We start from the raw sequence: 21,390 nt of genomic DNA on the forward strand, positions 1-21,390 counted from the left end.
CCATTTACTGTGTATTCCACTTATCCTGACGACTCAGAAACTTCAAAGACTTGACGAGATCGGCTACATTTTCTCACAGGAAGATGACAACATGAATGGCAGGACAGGAAGTAGTGTGCTAGCTGGTTCAACGTTTCCTCTAAATGATATGGAAGCAAATACTGCAGCACAGAAGACATGGAGGACCACCTTAACGCTTCAATGCTTTGAACTATGTTGCCAACTAGTAATTTACTGAACAGTCCTCATTTATTACAGTTAGAAACTATGCAAGAAAACAACAATAAATTAATATCTGTTTTTTTCTAAGCAGCTATTTTTAAGCACATCTAAAACTGAGAAATAAACTTGGTAGATTTTTATCGAATTCAACTAAAGCACATTTTTTTTCAGTTACCTGGTTGGTGGGCTTGCTTTGAGATTATAAAGTATTTATTAAGCGTATACACTGTTATTCTCAAGTTGTTTTCCTGAAGTTGTATTTCTGGTTCATTTAAAACACAAATGGTCTCTTGGAAAAGCGCAACAAACAGAGACGTTTGGTTCTGCACAGCTGAAACGCTCCGGATTTATTTGCACCGTAGACGAGTAGAGACGATTTGCACTTCAGCGCAATTACATTCCTAAAATAACCAAAGTGGAGATGTATTGTTTGTATTTTCTCTCCGTGTGCGTGTGTGTGTGTATGTGTGTGTGTTTCCAGGTCATTGTCGGTAGCATCTTTGAGGTTGTGTGGGCCACCATAAAACCAGGCACATCATTTGGAATCAGTGTGTTGCGAGCTCTCAGGCTGCTGCGTATCTTCAAAGTAACCAAGTAAGTAAAGTAAAAATCCTTTATCTGGATTTCACTTTAATTCTTTTGTCTGTTCAACGCTTGTCAAATTCAGGCAAACTGAGAAAAATGCCTGAAATCTTAACGGCGGCATCAGGAAGCTTAATAGATCTGTTATCTGAGGCACTAAGGTTCAAACTTCGTAGATTGTTGCCGTAACATAAGCAGCATTTTTAAATTACAGATCCAAAATCTACTAATCTCGAACGGACGTGAGTGGATGCTGTTCTGGTTTTGTGAATGTGGACAGACCTTGAGTTTACTCTCCCTGAAACTTTAGCCGTTATCGCCCGACGGTGAAGGTCACAGGAAGATTTAAGTCCCGAAATCCAAATGATCCCATATCAGGGACCCACAGGGACAGTAAGAGCAGGCAAAAACAAAAGCTAAATATATTCTAAGTATCAGAAGTAAAACTTGTTTGACTTAGGACACGGTAAAACTAAAAAAAAAACTAAAAAAAAACAAAACAGAGCGGGCAAAGAAAAAAGAGAACGCAGGTTGAAAAGGTAGGTTACAGAAACTCCTGGAGAGGCAACGCGATTAAGGCCAAAATATCATGGGAATATGTTTACAGGGCAGAGTGTTCCTCTTTTTCCTCTTTTTTTTTTCTTACAAAAGTTGTGTATAAATTGCTACACTGCAAAAATGTATTTAACCACAGAAATAAAAGCATCCTGTTCAGACTATTTTCCTCATGCATTTCGATTTCTTCTGTTTTTGTTGACAGATTTTTTTTATTATTTTGTCTCTCATCTAACTTCTACTGCTTCCTCAACACTAAATTACCTGTAGCACTCTGACCTTCCTCTTCCTCTTCCTCAGGTACTGGGCGCCGCTGAGGAACCTGGTGGTTTCGCTGTTAAGCTCCATGAAGTCCATTGTCAGCTTGCTCTTCCTCCTCTTCCTCTTCATCGTGGTCTTTGCTTTGCTGGGGATGCAGCTCTTCGGAGGACAGTCAGTGTCGCTGCAAACTTTACGTCTTCATCTGTTTTGGGAGTTTTTATCACTGCTGTATTCAGAATCACTTCTTACTTCCCTCTCGTCAGATTCAACTTTGAAGCAGGAACTCCGCCTACCAATTTTGACACATTTGCAGCAGCAATCATGACGGTGTTTCAGGTAGGAAAAAGCAAGTTGTGACGTCCTTTTATTACACATAATCAGAAACATTTACAAATCGGTCAGAGATCAACTTAAAAAGTTACAAAGTAGAGAAAATACAACGCAGTTATTTTTGCCAAGATCGTCTCCGTAACTTTAACAAAGTCTTCCAAAGGTTCTCATAACCCGTTTTGCTATGCAACAGCCACACAGTTTAATGCATTTTTATTAAGATTTTACATAAAAATAGCAAACAATTTACTTTCCAGCAGCGCGACGACTTTAAAACACACAGCTTTTAAATGGAATGACTCGACTCAAAATCACACGAGCAGAAATCTGTCTCGGTCAGCCTGCACGTGCAGCTTAGTTTTCTTTCTCTCCTTCTTTATGTTATTGATGAAATGAAGTTTCCTCTCCTCCTTTTTCTTTAGATCCTGACAGGAGAGGACTGGAACATGGTGATGTATGACGGCATTGAGTCGCAGGGTGGAGTAAAGAACAAAGGAATGGTCTTCTCCATCTTCTTCATCGTCCTCACACTCTTCGGCAACTGTATCCTGCCCTCGCACGCTTGAGCGCACACTTTCACCAGCGCTCCACGTGTTTAAACGCAAACGCGCCGAGCACATCAGACAGTTTGGTCACACGTGTAAGAAAGCTGCTAGTTTTGGTATTATGGCTTTTCATGTTAGTTTTATTAAAAAATGTGTCAGCTTGTCATTTATACAGTTTAAAAATGAATCAATTTAATGTTTTGAGAAGCTTACTCATATGTACATGTAGCATGTTCTGCTTTTAAACTTCATTTTGATTTCAGTTTGGTTTAGCAAACACAGAACTCCTCTGATGGAACCTAATTTTATTTATATATATATATATATATATATATATATATATTTTTTTTTTTTTTTTTTTTTACCATGTTTCGTTTAATCCCTAGCTTTTTGAAAAGTAGCACCGATATTTCCATAACTCCCACCACAGACACGCTGCTGAACGTGTTCTTGGCCATCGCTGTTGACAATCTGGCCAACGCCCAGGAACTTACTAAGGTACACAGTCCCTCATGTAAAGTGTTACTTTGGATTCTTTTAATTTAGTTCATTTTTTCCAGCTTCACAAACAATTTCTTCATATTGTAGATCACATATTTATGCCAATGTGACAAACCTACTCAGAATTACCAAAACATGTCATCTTCTGACTCATTGTTTTGATTTCATTTATTAATTTTGAACAATCCTTCTCAACGTGTGATCACATCTAGTAATTTCAGATGTATGTCTTCAGGTTAATGTGTTTTGTTGTGTCATATATATTTGTGCGTTGCTCTCTGGAACAAGGTTTTGAAATCTGAATCAGCATTTCTCTGACAGGACGAAGAAGAGCAGGAGGAGGCAGCCAATCAAAAGACGGCGCTGCAGAAGGCCAAGGAGGTGGCAGAGGTCAGCCCGCTGTCCGCTGCCAACCTGTCGATTGCTGCGTGAGTACACGCCTTCAGATGCAACTAATCACAGACTCAATGTGTGTAAAGGTGTTTGTAAAATTCAGTGTCTATTTAGAATAATATTGACATTTAATTTATTTCAGTAATTCAATTAAAAAAACTGAAGCTTTTAATGACACACAATACATCAGCATTCATATGAGTATCAGCTGATATTAGTGATTTTTTTATTTTTTTTTTAAACATATCGGTTTCAGTTTGACTTTCATCTTTTTGTCGTTTTTGTTTCTGGAGGGGCAGAGGGTTGGCCATGTGGTGTTTGTTTGGTCAGTGAGATAAGGACATAAATATAATACCAGTCAATATCGGTTATCGGCCACAACAGCAATATCACTATTGGATATCGGTATTGGCCCAAATTATCATATCAGTCTGTCCCTAATTGTCAGCATTTAATTCTGTCCATTCGATAAGTTAGAATATTATTGAGAAGCCCGTTTACTTCAGGAGCTTTCTCGCTTAGTGAAACACATTATTTAGATTAATTGCACACAGACGGATGTTTGAAAGCCTTTATTTCTGTTAATCACAATGAAAATTACATCAAACCAACAAAAAAAACACTTTTAAATACAGAAATTCCTGCCTCCACTTGCTGAGAAGCTCTAGGAGTTTTTTTTTTCTTTTTCTTTTTTTTTAGCAGAATTTGGCACCTGCACACTTTACCACAAATAGCATTAGCAGGTTTGTTGACCTGTGATTGATTGCAGAACTGATCCAAATACAGAATCTGGGAGATATTTTCAAGAAAACTTGAAACACTGCAGTTTGATCCCCTTACATGTAAACAACAAAATTACTGAGTGGATTTACTGTGTAGTTTGAGCATGATGACATTTTTTTTTAAAATAAAAATATTTTTTAAGTGATCTTGTTTATTATTCATATTTTTGCAAGAAACTGAATTTTGGGCTTTTACCACTGAGAATGTTATAATAGATTATAACATTCTAAGAATATTATAATACTTTATAATATTCTTAGAATGTTATAATCTAAGAATCTAATAACATTCTAAGATTGTTATATGAATTAATTCCTTCACATTCACAAAGCTAAGGTCCCTTTTGTTACTCTTTTGCTAAATTATGCTGCACGTGCACAGAAAAGACATAAACCACGTGAACCGCTTGTCCTTTGCAGCTGCCTCCCATCATTAGTGATTGGCAGCAGGCATTCACAAACACGCAGCACACTCCCTCACACGCAAAGCGACACGCCGTCCTATAAAATATGATGAGGCAATTGTTCGCGGAGTGAAAAGAACAGATTCAGGGCTTTGTGGCGTATAGAAAAGCGGGAGGCGGACAGTCTAAACTGTTCCCTGCAGAAGAGAAACGCTGACATCAAAACGGAGCTCAAACAAACCGGCCGCCTCCTTCAAAGTCACTTTGGAGACTCTTCAGGCCCCTGTAGTTAGTTAGCCGAGGCTTTGACTGCAAGATTTCAAGCAGCTTCCTTCTTAAACATTCACAATCTGCTGCCGAGAGAAGATTAACACATTTTTACCTTGGGAAATTAGTTTTATATCGAGAATTAAGGTCACATTTTCGCATGCGGCACATTTCTACTGTGATTCTCCAAACCTCTGAGATGGCAGGTTCTGTGTAGCACATGAGCACATCTAGTTCAATCTTACCGCGCTTCACACACTTATTCATTACAACACTCATCTTCTAATTCAAATTTACCCCTGCATGTCTTCTGTCTCAAATATCTTGTGACTTTTGTTTTCCTCCTAACTTCCCCCTGGAACATTTTTATTTTTATTTTTTTTTGTTTACTTTATCCCAATCTCTGACAACAGGAAGGAGCAGCAGAAGAACCACACCAAGCCCAATAAGTCTGTGTGGGAACAGAGAACCAGCGAGATTCGGCGGCAGAACTTGATGACGAGTCGCGAGGCTCTCTACAACGAACTGGAACAGGAAGACTGGAAGGTGGGAGGAGAAGGAGAAGGAGACGAGGTAAGAACCCCCCCGTCTTCCTCCGCCAGACGCAACTTCTGTTGATTTAAAGTGAAATTTCGAGTTTATTTTAACAACTTATCTTGGAATGTTTGGTTCTGACCTGGTTTTTAGCCACCGTTCATTCTGGGTCATGCTGGCTCCACAGATGTTTTAATTCCAGAGTGTAATATCCCTTTAAGCTTGTGAAAAACCGCTGCCATTGCGCTGCTATGTGGGACGACCCGAAGCTGCGTTATGAAAGTGGGCCGCGCTGAGGAAGCCCGAGAGCCGCACTCAAACGCGGCAGGCAACTCAAAACTGGAGCGGGTCAGAAATGAATCCGAGGCGAGACGATCAGCTGGACATGGCTCAGCAAACTGCATGAAAACATGACGCGTTAAATTTAAGCTGCTTACGTGGAATATGAAAACGCCGCACTGTTTGCTGAAGTGTGCATCTCGACTGTAGAGTCGGTACAGAAAATATTCAGACCCCTTTTAATTTTTCACTCTTAAATTTCTGATATTTCAGTTTTTCTTTTTTAATAAATTTGAAAAAAAAATGTATACATCTCTGTTTTTTTCTGTCAAGATGGGATGTTGAGTGTACATTCATGAGAAATAATATTAACTTTTTTATTTTAGCAAAAGGCTTCAATGAAACAGGGAAAAATTTAAAGGGGTCTGAATACTTTCTGTACCCGCTGTATATTGTGCAGCTTTAAAGGCCTGGTGTGAAGGATGGTGCGGTAATTTTAACAAACTTTTGAAAGCCTTAAAACTATCCAAAGCACACTGTGTTGTCTTGTGTTGGTTATACCAATACAAGACTGTTGTGTTGGTCCAATAAGTTGACAAACCAAAAGGTTACACACTGATTGTTTGAGTAAGAATATCCTTAATGCCCAATTAATTACAAAAGAAGTTAAATACCTGAGAGAATGCTTTGAGCTGGATGTAATTTTGCACAATGGCAATAAATACAATCAATTTCCAAGGACTTGACATGGACACCGGATGGCACAAATGGTGGCATCATTAGTGAAGCTGAAGTGATACAGGCAGAGCATTCAGCAGACTAAAACAGCAAGTTAAAGTTTTCAATCCCAGTGGTTGTCTTGCAGACTCTTTAGATACCTTTAACACTTACTGTAGCTTAAAATCTGTTCCATTCTGGGTTTGCATGAGGCTGTTTGACATTCAGGTAACCTAGGAGGAAATAAGTCGCCCACATGATGTGATGATTCTGGTGACCCATGACCGAATGCACCGAGGGAAAACGATTGCATTACAAAACCCTATAAAGTCTAGCTGCACATATTTCAGTCTTTGTGACACCCTCTGCCATCCTTCTCAACGACCGCCGTCAGCCGCACTTCAGGTTCATCGATATAAATTTAAAAGCTATCATTCACACAAGAGCAGAGACAGAGCATTTGGAGGGTGTGCTCTACATATGTGGTGGCACCGCCGGGACAGGACCGATGCTGCTAATGATGCAGAGAGCCGTCACAAGGTGCGACTCCAGGGTTCCTCTGGTGGTTAGTTGTGGGACACTAACAGTAGAGGGTGTTATTGTGAGTCCTGCAACCACTTGAAATCTTTCTATGATCAGACGATTCGCCCAATCTTTCCTCAGTCCAGCATGTGTGGGATCAGCTCAGATATCATCTGCGACCCAGTGCTACTGCGCTAGATCTCAAAGGTCAATTGATGTCTAGTGCAATACATCTCAGTTGTACTAGTAGTAGTTGTAAGATGACTTGCTTGTTGTCCATCGATGTGATGTTGTTGTCATTGCCGTCCAGTCACATGACTTGTTTCAAAAACCTCTCTACTCTTTAACCCCACTCAGGTGTCGTTCCCACGGAAAGCACGCGGCGATGTGAAAACGCACCTGGACAGACCGCTGGTGGTAAACCCGCAGGACAATCGCAACAACAACACCAACAAGACCCCACCCGGCGAGCTGCCGCTGGATCAGCAGTATCGGCGTCAGGATGTCGACCACCGCCGCCGCGCTGCTCACCACTGCCACTACCACCGCCATCACCACCAGAAATCCACCAACCCCGACGGCGTGGATGCAAGCCAGCTAATGGAAACCAACATGGGGCACGGTTTCAGCTGCACGTCTCTGGGTAACGTCGAAGGAAACGTGGAGCGCCACGGGGACGAAGAGAAGCACAGCCACCAGAGTCATCGGGGCCATCGGCACAGGAACAGAGAGTGCAGGGAGGCTCGCAGCGTCTCTCCCCGTCACGGCGAAGGCGCAGACGGCAACGGCGAGGCGAGGAGATGCAGGCAGCACCGCAGGGCAGCCAGGGAGGGGGACGAGGCCAGAAGACATCAATGCAAAGCAGCAGAGGGAGACGGAGAGAGAAGTGAGGAAGAGGGTGGACAGAAGACAAGACGACATCGGCACTGCAACCAGGAACGATGCCGAGGACATCGTGTCAGAAAGTAAGGAAAAGAAAGGATCTGTTTTTCATGTAGGAGGCAACATAACTTGATTTTGTCAAAGTGAGAGACGTGTCAAATTCAGTCCTTATGCCTGATGTCTTGCAGGTTGTTAGGGTTGTCCTGGTTCCAAACACCTGAAACCATTAAATGGTTACTTACTTCTGCAGAACCTCATGACATTTCCAGAAACACCTAACATATGCAAGACGCTGGTCCTTAAGGACTAGTAAAGGACTACTATGGTTTTATTAAAACCCTTACGATTTTTTATCTTTAGATACTTAAAAAATGATGAGAAAATGTTACCTTTATCACAGTTTAATGTCTTTTCTCTTCAAAGAGAACCTATTATTCAAAATTCACTTTTTGCATGTTTTTGTTCTCCGTTTGGGTCTCAACTGCCTCTAAAAGCAGCCCAAGATCTAAAAAAAGGAAAGAAAAAAAAACACCCAGCAATTTTTGATAATAAGGTAATGCCATTTCAAAAACCTGGCCCGTCACCTAGCAACCCAACGTGCTCCAGCACATTTGGTCAGCTGGTTTTACCGCTGTATGAGCTGTTCAATGGAACACACGTGTTTTGTTGTTGACTTACCATCCAGAAACCACTTGCTGCGTTCTTGTTGGTTGTGCAGGAGGATCCACTTCTGCTTTTCAAACATGAACGGTTGTATAATTGTGCATCTGTTTGCAGCCATTTTCACAATCAAGTGTAAACATCATCCAAGAATGATGGATATTCATAAAATTTTTTGTGCAAAACAAGGAGTGTTTGCATAGCCCATTGACCTATCTGAACTTGTTCAACGATGAATAACAGAACACCTTTAATGATTCTATTTTCTTCTCATTTTTGCTCTATTCTCGTCTCTTTCTTTGCTCTGTCTGTTCCATCGCCCATGTCAGGGAGCATCACAGCACCTGCCCCAGCCTCTCAACTACTCGGCCCATACAGCAGTACAACGAGGACCTCGACAACTTCCGCAACAACAGCAAGCTGGCCAGCGCCCAAGAGCACCCTTATGATCTCCCACCCGATCACCCAGACCATCCGGACCACCTCAACAACCTGCTGAACTGCCATGACACCGACACCCACACCCTGCTTCACAGCATGGACAGCCTGATCTTGACCAGCATGGCAAAGCCCGAGTACACAGCCATAGACATGCCCCCGGTCTACCCCTACCCCTCCACCAACGCAATCTTGCAAGGTAATCGTCATGGGCGTGCAGCAAGGCGCATTAGAGTTTAAAATAAAAACATATTTTAAGCTTGAAATCCTGTCGTTTTTATGTTTAAGACTCTTATTGTGAAGTAAGGAAGGAAGAAGTTCTTGAATTGCACTGGCATTGATAGAGTTGGCTAGAAAAAGACTTTTTGTTGGACTGTAAAACAAAACTCTATTACAAAATCCTTGAAGAGGCTGCTTCAGCTTTTACTTTGTTTTTCTGGCTGCATTTTGCATAATCAGTAGAAGAAAATAACGGCAGGTTATGTACAAGTCATTTGGAAGTGTTGTGAGAATACAGTTAGCAGTTAGCCAGTAGCAACCAAAAAGTTAGCATGAGCTTTGGAGCTACTTAAAGGATTTAAAAAAAAAAAAAAGCCCCATAAAATTCAAAAAGCCCTAAAACATGCTATTTAAAAACCTAGAGTGAAATATTCTACATTTATCACAGATTCTTTAGTGCATTTTTGCACAGAAAAATGCAAAAAAAAAAAAAAATCAGATTTTTTTTTAAATCTGGGAAATCTTTTGCATTTTTATGATTTTAAAGAATAACAGATTCTTTAAAATCTGTGATTCTTTTGTGATTTGTGAGACCTTTGTTTAAGATAACCAAAAATAATTGGGAATTCTTAGATGTCACAAAATAATTTCTAACTTTTGTGTTTTGCCTCTTAACCCTCAAATCGCTTACATTTTAATGATAGGTCCATGACATTTAAGGCATTTGTAAATCCAGTATTATGAATTCTCCAGTCTCGGGAGCTAAATTTAGTATCACACCCCAAGAATCACATCAAAGAATCTGAACAAACCTGACTTTCCTGCATACGCATGGTCATACAGGCAAGTCAAATTTCTCATTCCACTTCAGAATATTCACCAATCCAGTTTGACCAACACTGTTATTCCCCCTCATGTACTTTCTGTTCCTTAAATCAATGCTGGTGTTGCATATATTGTGATGGTCCGACCCCCTTCTGTCAGCCTGCCACTTATTTACCTCCTCTGCTTACTTTCATCTCTGTGCTCAGTGAACAAGAACGCCAACACTGACCAGAAGAAGAGCGAGGAGAAGAAGGAGGAGGAGGACGAGGGTGAAGATGAAGACGGCCCCAAGCGCATGCCTCCCTATAGTTCCTGCTTCATAATGTCTACCACCAATCCGTGCGTAGCTTTCTACTGAATCTAACTCAAAATCGCAGTGTTGTGCTGTGCAACGCTCGGCATCGAAATGCCCTTTTGGCATAGATTTTTTTTAAAACGTTCAAATGTTTTGCGAACCGTTTGGCGCCAACACGTGCGCGCATTTGTGTGTTTGCATCAGGTTTCGAAAGTGCTGTCACTACATCCTGACTCTGAAGTACTTTGAGTTCAGCATCCTGTCCGTCATTGCTATGAGCAGCATCGCCCTTGCAGCAGAGGACCCTGTCAAGCCCGACTCGCCACGAAACAACGTGAGTCTTTCATGTGTTAGCGCCGTCCTTGTCACCTTCCAGTGTGTTCGTGTCCACATCGTTCTGTCGATAAAACACACAAAAAAAAGTCTTCCAAAGTCCAACATTTATTTGCTTACTTAAAAGATGTCAACCTTTCTAGCAAAGCAGCGTTTTTCTAGTGACATTGGAGCCTGATGCAAAAATAGAGAAATGTGCAACGCACCAATGCAAATGGAAAACTTTCCTTGCCTAAACATTTATGAGATTAAAATAGAGAATCAGTAGTTGGAAACATATTTAGGATATTTTTTACTCACTTCTTTCCTGTCCTTCAGGAGTATCCTCTCTCTGTTTCAATTAGATTTACAAGGTCAATTATGCAGATTAGAAAAAAATGACAAAATAGCCAATAGCTAATTACCACAGTAGTCTACAAGAGACCAACTTAAATACGGGTTGGCAAATTTTACAGTGTTTAAACTTAAGTCCTGAGTTCATAAAGCAGAAGAACAATTTAGTTGTTTCAACCCGAATTTATCAAAATATTTGGTAGTTTATTAATACAGCACAGTTCAAAGTGCTTTAAATCATAAAAACACAAAAACAAAACATCGTAAAAACAACATACAGTCAGTCACCAATTGAGAAACCAGCAACAAACATTACATTTTGATCGAGTCCCATCATCAAATATGTTGGTTAATGTTCCATTTATTATGGTTGAAAAGTGACTCTAACCAGGCGTGGTTTCAGCCTTGATGTAAAGGAACTCAGTGTTTCAGCTGTTTAGCTGTTTTCTGGAAGTTTATTCCAGATTTGTGGTGCAGAAAATAGAGACTAATCTGTTAAAGCTCTTCCTCAAACTGCTCAGTATGGAAACGTCCCATGCAGGAGCAGGGTTGAGCTCTGCTGTTGTATCTTATGTTTGGTTAAAATAATAAAAAGAAAAGTTAAATTGATGTTGTAGGTTATGCTTATATATATATTTTTTAAGCTAGGTGCGCAGGGTTGGACATAAACATCTGCTGCTGTTAAAAAGAAAAAACTGATGCGAGGAACATGAGCTTTAGGATTAAACTCATCAACGTTTTTGACCTAATCCTTCCTTTTCCCCTTTTCTCCTTTGCGAATTTGATAATTGTGTCTCGTGGTTTTGTGTCGCTCTGCAGGTGCTGCGTTATTTTGACTACGTTTTCACAGGGGTCTTCACATTTGAAATGTTGATCAAGGTAACAAAGTATCACTGAGAGATTGTGGGTGTTCTATGTCTGTAATACGTATATGCATATATATTTTAACTTTTAAATGTGCAGTGAAATGTGTGAGTGTGTGTGTGTGTGTGTGTAAGTTTGTGTCTGAAATCTACATGAAAGGGTTCCTACATTGTGTTTGGAAAAGTATGGAATTTGCTTCTACTCTTTCCATGTTGTGATCTGCATTTGTTGCAGATTTTACTATCAATACTTCTTCTAAAACATTTAGAGACTCTTTTGATTTTTTTTTTAAACCCTCAAACAAGTAGAGACTTAATCTAACTGAATATTTCTTTCCAAATTTAAGCATTTTTTCTATTTTTTTTTACTTGTTCAGTCTTAGTTAAAATATCTCTAATTAGGACCGAGCAAACTGAAAACCAGTCCACTCCAACCACCAGCTCAGTTTTTCCTTCTATATCCCATAACTTGGATAGAAAGAAGTCTGTAGTGATGAAGCGAGGGATGTGTAGGAACCCCAGCATGTGCTTGTCTGTGTCTGTGTGGTTCTGAACGCTCTTCGTGTTTTCCAGATGGTCGTTCTCGGCTTGTTTCTCCACCAAGGGTCTTACTTTCGTGACTTGTGGAACATACTGGACTTTATAGTGGTTAGTGGTGCTCTGGTGGCCTTTGCCTTCACGTAAGTGCCCCACTTCACCACCCCTTCACTCTCCTCTTGGTCACCTTCACCACACGCACACGCACACACACACACGCACACACACACACACACACACACACACACACACACACACACATTTTACCATCCACAGAAAGGCCCGGGCTACACAGCCTTGTACGTTTAGTTACCCAGACAATCCTGATCTGTCCTCTCTCTCTCTCTCTCTCTCTGCTATTGTCTCTCTCTGGTATGTTTAAGAAATCTTCATCCTCTTCCTCTTTGCTATCTGCCTTTTCTTTCTTCCTTCTGTGTTATTTTAATTATCTTTCTGTCTTTCTTCGTTCTCTTCCTCGGGTATTGTCTGCTCTATTCATCTCTGTCCTCAATGAACCCACCTTCTTTGACTGCAGTCACTTCTTCTTCATTGCGTCACGTAATTCACGCCCAGTTTCCATCTCAGTTTCCTCATCGGTCAGCATTACATATTTCAATCAAGCGGTCTTTCTACACATCATTCCCAGTTTCATCTGATGACACCCCGTCTCATGATACTTCTCACCCAAATCTCATATCTACACTCCGGAACAGGAAATTGGCTTCTTGACGTTTGCTTTTTCTTGAGATTTGTTCAGGAGCTTTCCTGACGTTCCAAAGAACGTTTTAACTTCCACAAACATCAGCGGACAAATATTCTCACCGCTGACACTCAGATACGTTTCTGGAGTGTAGTGGCAGCATCTCTAACTTCCTCTTTCCTCCCAACACATGGAAAACCTAACCCTACATCTGTCCCTTCACTGTTTTATAAACCATCGCTCACCAGTTGCTCCTTTTGAACAGTATTACTCCCCATATTCCTTGCTCCTGTTCCCTTATTTTTCCCCTATTTTTCAAATCATGCCGACCTGATATTTCCTCCAAGCAGGCCGTGAGTCCTCCCTTCCTCTTTTTTTGCATCTAAATATCTAGTTCTGGTCCTTCAGTCCCTTGTTCTACACGTCTAAGATCCTCCATTGTTCCTTACTGATCAGACTCCTCCCTCCCCTCTTGCCAGCCTTATTCCTAACATACAGCCAGTAGGATACCGTCGAGTCGATCTGTGTGCTCAGTTTTCCATCCTCAATAAAGTGTCGTCCTCTTCAACATGTCTTTTGGGCATAAAACTAATAACTTGATGGCTTTGACGAAATCCCAGTAAATTGCGTTTCATTGTCGAATTTATTCAAGAAAGCGATTTCAGTTATGCAACGTATGTTTTATTTGGCATGAAGTGGAAATTAAGCTTTGTACCTCATGCTCAAAATTTGACCAACCACTTTTGGTTTTACGCACACTTTTAGATTTATCTTCTTAAAAAGTAACATAAAATTAATCATAGCTAATTTGACTACAGAAAAAAAAGATTAATTTTGTAGAAAGAATTGTACAGTAAAAAACATTCTGACATTATGCCATGTGTGTACTTACACATACAAATGTTTCCAATGACTCAAAGTCCATTCTCTCTTTTGCCTCAGGCACAGATAAATATCTTTATATAAACACTATTTCATAATATAATGAATAACAAGCCATTTTCTGAAAGCATGGTGTGCTCTAGATTGGTCACACCAGTAGAAGATTGAAATTGTTTTTAAATTCTCTGTTTTTCTTGATTGATGGGTAGATGTGAGTAAATCCGTTGGCCAAAGAGAGTTCATGTCTAATTGACCCCAAGGTGAAGAATGAAGTTAGGATTGTGATCGTTAAAGGTCTAGGTCAGGGTAGACACTTCTGCTGTATGTTAGGAGCAGATCCCATGTCCCATAATTCCCCTGGTCCACATCTGTCATTCTTATCTGGTTCTCTCTTTTTTTTACAATCCTCCTTGTTTCAAACTCCATCGAACATTTGTCTAAGCGACCAGCTGACAGAGAACCATTAGAGCCAACGTCACGTCTATCCTAACCACGCCACTTCCTCCTCATCCCTCTGCATTTTCCTCGCTGGAGGTCTCAGTTGTTCAGTCTGTGGGGGTGAGGGCATCCCAGACACCTTTAACCCTTTAAGTGCCCAGGCTATCCATACGTCACACAGAGGAAAGCTGGCAGCAGGACATCAAGTCGCCCTCTTACCCTCCCTGTTCTCTACCGGCACACATTCAAACCCGCACACACACACACGCGCACACACGCACACACACACGCTCTGATCCCCAAGTGTGACTTTAACGAACCTGGAGGCACAGGTATTTAACTCTCTTTCCTTTGCACGGCCTGGGAAAGTACAGCCGGAGGGAGGGGAAAAGGCGAGCATGCTGGGGTAGGGTGTGGCGGGTGGAATGATTCGTTTTACTGAAACGATATAGATTTATGAAATAACTGCAGTGCTGTGAGAAAGTCTTACCACCCCTTTATTCCGTTTCACATTTTGCTTCAAAGAAGCCAGGCTCTCTTAGGGCATCTTCACACCTGATAGACCGGTAGATTCGGTTCGATCGGAGATCAAGGTTGCAGCATTTGCTGCATTTTCAGCTGGTGCGGTTCTCTTTCACACTGCCCTGTGTCAAACAAACCATTTGAAGAACATGTTCACCCCCCTTGCTTGTAGTGATGTTGCACCAAAAACTACTGAAGGAAGCAACACAAAAACCTCCAAAGGCAAAACGAACTGTAAGCGAAAATGGAGTTAAGACAGATTTTAGCAGTTTTAGGATTTCCATTTTGTCTTTGGCAAAAACCATGAGCCGTTTCTCCGACTAGCATTAGACTCAAGCATTTGTTTTGGTTGTATTCACCCAGAATGCCCTGCACTAAAGTCCGATTCCTCCTGTCTCCGGTCCAACTCTGCAGTCACATGAGCATTTGCACCACGCCAAAGTTTGCTTCCACCAAACCGAGGCTGAAGTTTTCAGGTGGATCAGAGGCCGATTGCCTCCCTTCCCAAACTAACTGGACTTTCTACACAAACAAACTAGAATTTGATTAAAGCGGACTAAACAGGGTTGTTGTGAACGCACCTTACAGAATTTTACAGTTCTCCTAAATAATATTTATTCAGATTTTTCAAAGGTTTTCAAAGTTTTTCTTTGGACTTTCAAAGCACTTTTTTATTCATTTTCAGTTCAGTTTTTTATTTGTGCTCCTTCTGTCCAAAAACCCTTCAAGCATAAAACAGTTCAACTCCAGGGTTAAACCAGTTGTTGCATCTAATAGCCAAGAAACTTTTTTAAATTTAAACTCTCAACACAAGGCAGGAGTGAGCAAGTTATTGCTCCTAAAGGCCAAATGAGTAACTCTGATTGCTGCTCAGGGCTTCATTATTGGCTGGATGTAATTGTTTGAAGTGTCTTTTGAAAACAATCCTTCAGCTGTAGGTAAAAGTATCCCGAGAATGTTGAATGAAATTCAACATTACTGATGACAAAACCTTTAATGTTTGAAAATCTGAAAGCTTAAATTGTTAATTCATGTTGTAATCCCTGAGAACAACAACCTGTTTGTTCAATCAGATACATAAAGGATGGATCTCTCATCAGATCCTCTTCTGGGTCTGCGCTGGATTTTGTTTTCTTATTTCTTAAAGAAAAGACGTGATTGTAGAAACCATCGTAGTCCCATACTTTTTTTTCCGTCTCCTTTATTGTATATTTCAAAACATATATTTCTCTATAACAAAGGCAGCAGCAAAAAATCAAAAAGTCCAATGGAAATCTTTGAAAGACCTTGAGAAAGACTGAAGAAGTCTTGTTTAAAACCAGTTTTAAAAGGCTACAAGCTCATTGAGGTTCTTAGAAGCAGATTGTGGAGAAACGAGGGATGGTTTAAAACTCTTTAATAGCACTTTATGTTTAATAGATGCCTGTTAATGAAAATAGTAGTGGAGTGGAGGAGTCAGGTAGGGGAGCCTGTTTGTTCATCCTCCTCAAATGCATGAAGCGGCTGCATGAACACAAGCCTGTGATGCAGACGACGGTTCAGCGCAGCGAGTCGAGCTCAAGTTAAATGTAATATCTGGACTGATACAAACTGTCAAAGAGAGTTTACATCAATGTTAAAAGTTGTAAAAAAAAAAAAAAAAAGAAAGAAAGAAAGAAATGCCTGCAGAAGAGGCTCCAAGACACTTGACTGACGAAGTGACAGAAGTTAAAGTTGAAATAGTTTAATGTGGTCCTGCTGCAATGGGTTTCATTTATCTTCATGCTGAGCCTATTCGATTTTTTTATTTTTTTTCTTGAGAAGAAAATCTTCAAAAATAATTTAGCAATAAAGAAGAAGTCAGAGTTTTGAAAATCCAGCCTTCTTCGTCTTGTATCTTAAAATTCATTCTTTGAAAAAGCCTCAAGAAAAATTGTTTCTCTTCCTGTTCACTTTGCGTTTAGTTCGAGTAAATGCATTTTTGTGACTAAATAATACGATTATTAACAGATAAACTTTGTCTGATAATAAAACTTCCAGTCCCTGTTTTTGTATTGGAAAACATAACTATATTTTCTAAATAATATAACATTTTCTAAGCATTTAGTATGGAAGTCTAAGGTTAAAATTATGTCTTATAATTTCTGTGCTTCTCAAACTGGGAGTAAAAGAACAATATGATGATTAATTATAGTTATGTTCCTGACAGACCTACTGCTCAGATGTTGCTTTCTGTAGTTTTTAATCAGCGCTGCTGATTAAAAAGTTTGATAACTTCTTAAAAGTTATCAAACTTTTAAGAAAGTTTGAATTATCAAACTTTCTTAAAATAAAAACAAAAAAATGACTTTGAAGTAAATGTAATTTCCCACTTTCTTGTCAATTTAATAGGGACTTTTTGATACTTCAAACTGGATGAAAGTTTGAGTAATTAGTAGAAAACAACCAAACAGCTGAATTTGTCAGTACGTTAGAATAGCAGTAGGCTAAAGCAGGAATGGACAGGTCAGGATTTTTAAAGATTGGTAATCGGCCAAAAAACTGCAATTGGTGCACAAATATCAGGTTTCTTTCAGCCAGCTGGCCAGAAGTGCCCAGCAGCAAATACTGGAATGGGTTATATAAACTATTTACACCAGACAAAACATCTCATGTCAAGGACCAGGAGTACAGTTTAAAACCTTGGTGAACCTGTTAGAAATATCACACAGAAGCTTTTATTTCATCTCAAATTTAGAAATCACAGGTTTCTAAAAACATCTGGAATCGTTTCAATGAAGTAAGGCTTTGATATTTAAAAAAATAATAATAGCTACACTGCCCCCTGGCTGATAGGTTTGTTATAGCAATCTGAAAATCACTCCACTTCTCCACCCTGCACCGCATGACTTCCTGTTGACAAATCAACGTCTCCTCCTTCCCGTTATCTGTTGCTTTCCTCCCCCTCTCCCCTCTTCCTCTCACCTTCTTACTTAGCGAACGAACTCTTCCTGTCCTTTATGCCCTCACACCGTAGTCGCTGCCTCTATAGATACTAACGCATCGCAGCTACCCTCCCCACCTTCGCCTCTTCTTGCCTCCCATCATCTGCTTCGGCGCTACACCTAAATACAGCGCTGCTCCAGCAACGCACAAAACACCTGCAGTTTCGCTCTGAAGCATGACGTCTTTATGAAACCAGATAACTCGACGAAGCATTGTACAGATGACCTCTTGTTGGCATGGAAACAGTACAATAGCTTCATATCTGTGTGCGTGTTATAAACACAACTGTAACGCTTCTGGCATTCTCCAAACAAACGCTGAATGTTTCAAAGTCGTGTGACTTTTTTCCGTGCATGTGGCGACAATATTCTGTGAGAATGCCATTTTGTACTATCAAAGGCATGTGTGTGTGGGACGACACACACACACACACACACACATACACATCCTGGTTTCTTGAGTGTCCACTCATGACTGATGAGTGAATGTTGCTCTGAGGTCAAGCAAACCTGGAAAGGATCTCCTTGTAAAAGAGTTTAAGAAGCAATCCTCTTTTCCTGTGCAGATGTTGTGCATGCTAAGGAACTTTGATGCGAATTCCTCTAGGTGCTGCATTTGTAACGAGGACAATTTGTGCCGAGGGTCCGGCCTAATTGATCATTATGGCCTGATTAGATAGGAGTCAGTGAAAATGGATGGACCGATTGAGATTTCACTTCCAATTACAAAGCTAGTCCTTCACTGGCGCTTGCAGTGGCACTAACGCAGAGGATGGCCACAGAAAGGAAGGATTTAGATTAAATTTGTCTTTTGTTGTGTTTGTGGATCCTGGAAAATGCATCAGGTTTAAGCAATCCCGATAGAACAATTTTTTTTTTCCAAGAATAATGTTGCCATAGTTTAAGTTGGGAGTGTTACCTCAGCTTAAAACAAACATTGAAGCAAGAATGTAACTGTACAGTTTATGATAGCAGTAGAGCAACAAAGTATGGATGTTTTTTTTTTTTGTTTGTTTTTTTTTGTTTCATGTGGCAGATTATCTGGTGACGTTGAATTTAGTATTTGGAAAACATTAGCTCTGGTATTTCAGCTGTCCATGTTCAGCTAAATATGATGCCATTGCTTACTGCTAAGCAGCATACTTTGGTCTCTTCAGCAAATAATCAGCTTAAAAAACAATATTCTCTCAATAAATTAGAATGTCACAGAAAACTTAGTGATCTATCTTTTCTGAAAATGTATAATGATTGTAGTTTACAGCTAATGGAAAAGTCCAGTCTCCAGTAAATTCTGTTATGACATTAGCCTGGCCATTGGCTTCCTATGCAGTTCCACTCGATTCTCATCTCTCGTCACCGCTCCAGCTGGGATTTCTGCCGTTCACTTGGATTCCTCCGGTAGAATTTCAAACGAGCCAATCGGCGAACAGAAGGAGATGTTGTGAACGATAATGTCGATTTTATGTGCTGTTTTCGAACTGTAGTCTGTCTGTAGTTTCAGCAGTGGCTGCGGAGGAAGTAAACAAAGTCGTTCAGTCCGTTTCGACCACGCCTCCAAATATCGAATTAACGTCAACAGCCGGCTTGTTTACAGCACAGACAATTTCCAGTTAGCCTTATAGAGTCGAATTGGTGCATTACGTCACAGCTGCACGTTAGCAATTGGGCAAAACTTAAAACCTCAACAGAGTGCACGGGTCCAGGAAGTAATCGTTATCGTTTCTCAACAACTGAGTGTCCAGACAATCTGTGGGAAGCAAAATGTACAACAAGGGGGCTGGTTTTTAAACAGGATAATATTACATAAAACCAGATACAAAGGATGTTAATACAGAAATGTTGGGAACCTAAGTATGTGCATATGCTCAATAGAAATTCACTGTTTGGTGATGTTCTAATTTATTGAGTTGTACCCTGTGTGAGACATAAAGCAGTGACTATTGACTGCTGCTGTTCAACAATCTTCTGGTCTCATCAAGCAGAATGATCAGAATCATCAACCAGTTTTTCACAGGTTAATGTCATGGGCCTCATATATATATGATCAGTGAAGATTGTGTTTTTCAGTAGTGTCACATAAGGATCTGTATAATTCAGACAAACAGGTTATATAAAACCCAGCGTAGCTACAAGGGAGACAGGAAATTGCATCCTGCAGTCTGAGGCGGATTATGGGGGGAAAAAAAAGTAGCCTCCATTAAAGGGTGGCTGAGGTATATTTGTAATCAGGTAGCCATCTTGCTGTCTTTCCTTCTTTGTCTGTCTCTCATATAGATGTATCTTTTCCTGTTTCTACCAAACCCCCCTCTTTCTTTCTCTCTGTCTTGTGTTGGTTTGTCTCTTTCAATGTGTGTTTCTGTGTTTGTGTGTCTCTCCCTCTGTGTGTGTGTTTTTTCTCTCTCTCTCTCTCTGTCCTCCTTGTGCCTCTGTCTTCCTCTCTGTCGCTCTCACCCTGACTTTCGCTGTCACCGCCTTGGGTGAAACCCCGACAGGAGCAGCACCCGGTAAAGTTCCTCCTCTGTCCTCTCCCGCTCTGCTCCCCGCGCACAGTAACCCGATCACGTTGGCTACTCTCTCTTTCTTTCTTTGTTCTTTTGACCATTTTGTGCTCATTCTCGCCGTTTCGCTGCCACTCGCTGCCTTCCGTTGTCACTGTGAAAAACACACTCAAAAACACTTCCACGTGTTTATTTTTGTTTTGTTTTGTGTTTTTTACACGTATGTAATTTATTTATTTATTTTTAATCTTTGGGGACACCTGGAAAAATTCTAAGAAACACCAGGTTTTATTTAGAAAATGCTCAATTGGAAGTCTATGAAAAAATATGTGTACACTTGTTACCGTACATATCTAGCCATACATGTTACAGAATTAATGAATATCTGTAATAGCAGAATAAATTATGAGAAAGATCTAACTTCAGGGAAGCATATACTTATTCTCAGCTGTTTAAAGAACAATGGGACAAAACACTTAGGATGGAAAACTGAATGTGTTGGTTTGAAATTGAGCTTACAGTTATTACAGACATGTGATGTGATCTGCCCATTTCCCTTATTTGGATAAAATTATGATGCATTTATGAGCAAAATTGGCTCCAAATTGACTAAATGTCCAGGGCATGAAAAGCTTAACATGTGTCGCAAACATTTGATCAGCATTTCAGAGCGCTTTATGCAGCTCGGTATCATTTTTGGCTAATTAGCATTCAGATGTTTGGTTTGAGAAACTCAAACTTGAGGGACCGCAAATTTGATTTGGCTTTTAAAAACTTTTTTTTTTTTTTTTTTTTTTGATTTGGCTTTTAAAAACTATTTTTATTTTTTCCCCCAAACATTACTTTAAGTAATTAAAATATCAAATCTATTTATGCTAAGACCTCAACAAAAAAAAAATGTATATACATACAGCTCTGGAAAAAATAAAGAGCCCCTTGCACTGAACCCCATTGAAAACCTCCTGGTTGTTCCACCAAATATTGATTTCTGAACTCTTCCTTAGTTAAAACATTAGTATTGTTGTTTCTAAATGAATTAATGGAATTGTTTAGGTCTGAGATCACTGCGTCTTTTTTTGTTATTTTGAGCATTTTTCATTTTCTGCAA

General features: G+C 40.1%; 1 protein-coding gene across 23 annotated transcripts in view; it reads left to right on the forward strand.

Annotated features, from left to right (window-relative positions):
* Positions 1 to 21,390, forward strand: part of cacna1ab (calcium channel, voltage-dependent, P/Q type, alpha 1A subunit, b) — a 138,958-nt gene that overhangs the window by 67,032 nt on the left and 50,536 nt on the right. For 16 of the 23 annotated variants that reach the window (XM_016661809.1, XM_016661807.1, XM_016661815.1 and 13 more), the window contains 15 exons: positions 704 to 816; positions 1,660 to 1,791; positions 1,884 to 1,956; positions 2,373 to 2,493; positions 2,926 to 2,993; positions 3,318 to 3,424; positions 5,256 to 5,415; positions 7,252 to 7,859; positions 8,766 to 9,073; positions 10,125 to 10,257; positions 10,418 to 10,547; positions 11,699 to 11,758; positions 12,316 to 12,422; positions 13,330 to 13,332; positions 20,277 to 20,288. In XM_016661809.1, the coding sequence (XP_016517295.1) occupies positions 704 to 816; positions 1,660 to 1,791; positions 1,884 to 1,956; positions 2,373 to 2,493; positions 2,926 to 2,993; positions 3,318 to 3,424; positions 5,256 to 5,415; positions 7,252 to 7,859; positions 8,766 to 9,073; positions 10,125 to 10,257; positions 10,418 to 10,547; positions 11,699 to 11,758; positions 12,316 to 12,422; positions 13,330 to 13,332; positions 20,277 to 20,288 (2,135 nt within the window). The remainder of the gene's footprint in view (positions 1 to 703; positions 817 to 1,659; positions 1,792 to 1,883; positions 1,957 to 2,372; positions 2,494 to 2,925; positions 2,994 to 3,317; positions 3,425 to 5,255; positions 5,416 to 7,251; positions 7,860 to 8,765; positions 9,074 to 10,124; positions 10,258 to 10,417; positions 10,548 to 11,698; positions 11,759 to 12,315; positions 12,423 to 13,329; positions 13,333 to 20,276; positions 20,289 to 21,390) is intronic. The other 7 variants (XM_016661813.1, XM_007574092.2, XM_016661826.1 and 4 more) reach the window with 2 other exon arrangements.

Source organism: Poecilia formosa, unplaced genomic scaffold, assembly GCF_000485575.1.
Source record: "Poecilia formosa unplaced genomic scaffold, Poecilia_formosa-5.1.2 Scaffold344, whole genome shotgun sequence".
Lineage (NCBI taxonomy): Eukaryota > Metazoa > Chordata > Actinopteri > Cyprinodontiformes > Poeciliidae > Poecilia > Poecilia formosa.